Raw genomic sequence first — 5545 nt, 5'->3', positions numbered from 1 at the left:
ATATAAGTAACAATTGTAGAAAATCAGGCAAATAAGAGTAATTATAATGCACAAAACTTACATAAATTTATAAATAAATTATATTTGATTTGTTTTACAATTTGAACGTTTCGGTCACATTTGGGGTCACATACATTCTCAGCGAAGTACAAGTATTAGAAAAAAATCTCCACACTCCCATCTATCAGACGAATCCTCACTTAGTTGTATAATTCTGTTTCACCGTGTCAAAAGCCTATTATTGACAGAAATTTGCAATGGCCTAAAAAGTATTAAGAATTAAGATGTGAAATAATGCCAGTCAAAGTAGAAAGCCTCACCTGAAGAACAAGAGTGCCATATACACAAATCACATAAGATTTATAATTTAGTAATAAGCATATCTACATACGATTACAGTTAGTGTCTGATTGTAAATTTAGACTATTTGTTTGTAATTTAATAAATATCATTCTGCGGACGTCAGACATTTACTCAAAAATCTTTCAAGGTTTGTTCATATCGTAAGCTCCAACATGCTCCAACGTGCTCCTATTATGCTCCTACTCACTTAACAAGCGCGTTGAAGTGAGTAAGGGCTATGATAGGAGCATATTGGAACATGGTGGAGCATGCGACGCGAACAAACCTTCAGTGTCTCAAAGAGATCTTCACATTCGACCAATCAAATTCGTGATTTTAATACAACCTATGATCCGTGATCACCGATTAAGAGGTAGTATTTCTATTGATGTGGTTCCTGTGTTCTGAAATTCTGATTTGTAATTTTCTCTCCATTTGACTCACATAAGTTGCATTACAATCATTACATGAGATTTGATATATCACATTTTTCTTTGAATTATTTGGAAGCGTATTTTTGTGAACTTTAATAAACCTACTCAGTTTGTTGAAACTATATAAAATGCTAATTTTACATTCAAATCTCTTATTATTCATAAATTTTCTGAAACCTTCTGAATATGAAATAGTGAGGATGGTTTTCCTTTTCCCCTATGACCGAATTCATATCAATATTTTGTTTTAAAGTTTAATTATAATAAAGAGATTTAACATTGATAGTCTGAAATATGAATTCTAAAAAAATAGTCATTATATTTAATAGCGTTTCAATAATAAAATTAATATTTTTGTTGTGTGTGGAATTTCAGATGAGACAAAATAAAGGCTCTATTAATCATTTCAATATGATAATTCCCCTTTTTTATTAAACCGATGCGAAAACATAAAATTTAGTTATTTTTCTGAGAAAGTTATAATAATTTGTGAAATCAATCAAATTCTAGGATATCGTCATTCTTAATAATTTTAATGTCCAAAAAATTGAAAACACTACTTCTGATTTCAACTTTAAATTGAAATCTTGGATGAAACGAGTTAAATGTATTAAGAAACACAATTAATAATAGAAATTCAACAGACTATACCGGTCGAAGCTAGATATTTTAATGCTTTTAAAATAATTCACATTGAATTATTTTAAAAGCATTAAAAGATCTAGCTTCGACCGGTATAGGCTGGTGAATTTCTATTATTAAAATTGTGTTTCTCACATTGTACGGTTTAAAAATAAGATTCATATTGAAATATATTAAGGATCTCGGTAGTTATATTAGAAAGAATAGCTGTGATAATATTGTTTACTTTACGATATCTGACGTAAAACGGAAATGAAAATCGCTCGTATTTTCCAGATCTTGCAAAACTGAGTCAGTAATCACCGAAGATAAGGAAAATCCCACCGGCAAACCAAAACAGATTGCTTGTATATATTATTATCAAACTAGACAAATGTCAAGTTTAGAACGAGTTGAAAAGCAGTAATAAATTTGTTTTTTGGGATATTGCAACCTTTAGAAATGTCCGACTATCTGCTAGAAATACTTTCCAATGCTAACTCAATCGGCACATTTGTGAAGAGTGAGATAACATCTAACGAGATTAAGATGTAATTTATGACATGTGTATCAGATAATAGTAGTAACGATACTTTATCATATGATACCGCATTGAGAAAAATTCAGGAAAACGTCACAAACGTATGATTTATATCTTTCTTGCAACTTCTTCAGAAACATATATAAACCTTTGAATGCATCTATTCACTTCAATACCAGGTAACAAATCTGCAATCAAAGATGCGTATATCCGCTTGTCTTATATTTATCGGCCTGGCATACGCCACTGAAGGTATGAATTTATCAGGAAATGAAAGAATTACTTTTCTGTTACTTTTACAGTTACTTTTTACAATAACAATTTCATAATGATGTTGCAATTTTTTATGACTAACTAAATAATGATGACTAACTAAAAACTGAAGTTATGCTAAGGAAAGTCACTTTGAAAAGTAAATTGTCACTATTACTCGTTACTTACTGAAACCTTATTATTTGTTATTGGAAAAAGTAACAAATAACTAGTAATGCCGTAAAGTTACTCCGTTACAAATTATATTAAAAAAGAACTAGTTACAAATTGCGAGTTATCTTTTTCAGTAACAAATGACTTTTTCAATGCGTGATAAGTAACTATTAATTGTTTCAACTCTGGTGTTACATGAGATTTGTTTTTATTCTTGCACTTTCTGAACTGGTACACACGGTACAATAAGTTGAAATGAAATAAATATTTGCCTCACTTTATATATAACTTATTGCACTGTATGCGCCAGTGAGTGCAGGAATAAAAAACAGATCTTTTATCAACATAAAACATTCGCAACATCATTATCAAATCGTTATTACAACAAAGCAACTATAAATAACTAACAATAAGTAACGGCATTTACAACTAGTTACTTCCATTCCCTGAGGAATTTATGTTATTATAACTACTTTATGACAAAGAAATTGAGAGAGAGAGAGAGAGAATGAAAGAAAAAGAATTAAACATATCCGATAATGTGCTGAATGTAACATCAATATATTGGTCAACATGTCGGGTTATTATATAAATGTATTATATAAATGTAATGCCTTTTCTAGCAGATATAACATTTATAAAATATAATCGATCAATCAATTTTATAAATGTAATCGATCGACACGCGTCTGTTATAGAAGGTAATCTGACATACTGATCAATATGTTGATATAACAAGTGGTACATGTATTAGCTCAGTGCTGGAATTTATTTGCAACTTTCAGCCGATTTTCAGTTTAGTTCCTTTGTCTCATTAATCCGCGCGCAGTCTAAATGCCGATCGGCAGTAAATTCCAGTACTGTATTTTAGTTATTACTTTTCAATATATTCAAAGTTTTTGTTAATAACGATTGTATGTCATTTATAATAAATTTTATCGTATATGTAAAAAAAAAACATATATCTAAACGTACTAAAAAATCATCAATAAATAAATAAATTAATTATAATTAATTATGTCAACGGAAAGTATGTGTACATCTCTTCGCATTCTTTAAATATGTGTAGTTTAATAAAAATTAATGTGAAATAAACAGTAAAGCTTTTGCTAGGTATAAAAAATTGCTATTTTAAATAAAACTGTAACTTCTCTAAACAACTTTAAAATTTAGTTATAAAATGAATACGATGTTTAATTGCTAAAGTTAAAAATGTGTATAAGATGTTTTCCAAGAAAAGACATAAATCAACACAGGAGTTATTCTATCTTTATTTGATATTCAGTGAGAGACAAATCGATTTGTATCTCCTACTGGAAAATTTTTATGATAATGTAACAGATATTATTTTGCATGTATTAATATAATTAATTTATTTTTGTTAATAAGGAGCTCCATCTCCTCCTACCGTAAGTAAGGATGCTTTTATCGAGGCTCCTATCGATATTAAGGATGTTTGTAACGCTCCTATAGGCAAATTTAACTATCAAGTGTCATTGAGACTAGAGAACGGCACGCATATATGCAGTGGATCTATTCTTGATGATTTAAATGTGCTAACTACAGCAAATTGTGTTTTTGAGTATGTTGAATATTCTGAATTTTTATCAATACATATACATTATTTTTGGAATGTAAAACTAATCTTATTTGAACGTATTAAATAGATACAGTATGTGAAATGTGTACGTATTCAATAAACAAACTGCCAGCAGATATAATATCTAAACAAATCTACTGATAACAAATTGATAGCAGATTTGCTTAGATATTGCAATAAATTCAGTATCATTTAGGTATTCAATTTATGTTTTGCTGGCAAAACTTAACGACATAATCTAACAGCAAACTATTAGCAGAAACCGAACAGAGAGAGAGAGAGAGAGAGAGAGAGAGAGAAAGAGAGAGAATCTGTTATTTCGTGAACATTTAAATGGAATACATCATTTAAACGGAAAAATGTGTTTAGTTTCTGCAATTAACCTACTATTATATTCTATTAGCAGCTTCTGTTATATTTCTATTGATATTCAAATTCTATTGATTTCTATTGATAAAATACATAACAAATACTTTCAAAATTTGTTCTTAATAGATATGGATTCTTAATATTCTTATATACTTTTTTATTCTTAGGTGGAAGTGTTCATTAAATAAAATACAGATCTATGCCGGCACAAACCTTTTAAACGAATCAAGATATATTTATGACATAAATAGTATTATCATCCACCAAAATTACGACCCGTATTTATTCGTTAATGACATCGCCTTGATTCACCTTAACGTACCCATGGGATTCAACGTACTAGTGCACCCGATAAATCTTCCAAAATCCAATCAAAGTTTCGAAGGCAAACCGTGCACGTTAGCCGGATGGGCTAAAACAGTAATGTCAAACTTGTGATACAGAAAATTTTCCAATTATACATATTCAGAAAAGAATTCTTTCTTAAAGTAATTTATTATTTTCTCTTTATATAAATGTAACAAGAAATTAGAAATAATAAGTGTAAGAAGATATTTTAATAATAAGAATTCTGCTGTTGTTATTAGTTGTTTGATGCTCGATGTAACAATTAATGCAATTTATATCCTTTCTAGAATGGACAGGAGTTGCAAGAAACTGAGTTAATAGTTTATAAGCAGAAAGAATGTGCGAAATATCATTGGCAATTGACAGGCAACAGCCATATCTGCACTTCAGCTCAAAACAGAACGGTTGTATGCCAGGTGAGCCGTCGATTATTAATATGATAAAACAAATCAATTATATATATTTTTGATAAAACATTAACAAATTAATAATATAAATGATTATAATTTTTAGTACCATTTTGTATCGTTTTGTCACATATCTACCACATGAATATTGTGTAAAAACATCTCACAAAAATAAAAAATAAATATAAAATTTTTTAAAAATTAAAACGCCAGACATTAAAGATAACGGTATAAAAAGCAAAAGTTATATGTTTATTAATAAAAATAGTTATAGAGTAGCAAAATAAAAGAAACCTCATTTTTCTTCTACTTTACTACGCTATAACTTCGTATATTCATACTTATGAGAATAAAAATAATAGGGGAGAGTGGTCTAAATCGGACCGTATTCTAAATAGGACCTTTTTAATTTAAATGAATACGGTTAAGCAGATTTGCGTACTATTTATAACGTAAA

General features: G+C 28.9%; 1 protein-coding gene across 1 annotated transcript in view; it reads left to right on the top strand.

Annotated features, from left to right (window-relative positions):
* Window positions 1-2074: 2074 nt before the first annotated feature.
* The window catches only part of LOC108727998 (chymotrypsin-1), a 4582-nt gene continuing 1111 nt past the window's right edge, over window positions 2075-5545 (top strand). The window contains exons 1-4 of the mRNA XM_018456343.1: window positions 2075-2190; window positions 3754-3946; window positions 4501-4753; window positions 4969-5097. Of these exons, the coding sequence (XP_018311845.1) occupies window positions 2139-2190; window positions 3754-3946; window positions 4501-4753; window positions 4969-5097 (627 nt within the window). The 5' untranslated portion in view covers window positions 2075-2138. The remainder of the gene's footprint in view (window positions 2191-3753; window positions 3947-4500; window positions 4754-4968; window positions 5098-5545) is intronic.

Source organism: Mycetomoellerius zeteki, unplaced genomic scaffold (genome assembly GCF_001594055.1).
Source record: "Mycetomoellerius zeteki isolate Tzet28-1 unplaced genomic scaffold, Tzet1.0 scaffold57, whole genome shotgun sequence".
NCBI lineage: Eukaryota > Metazoa > Arthropoda > Insecta > Hymenoptera > Formicidae > Mycetomoellerius > Mycetomoellerius zeteki.
Note: the sequence above shows the minus strand (reverse complement) of the source record. Positions and strands in the feature narration are given on the sequence as shown.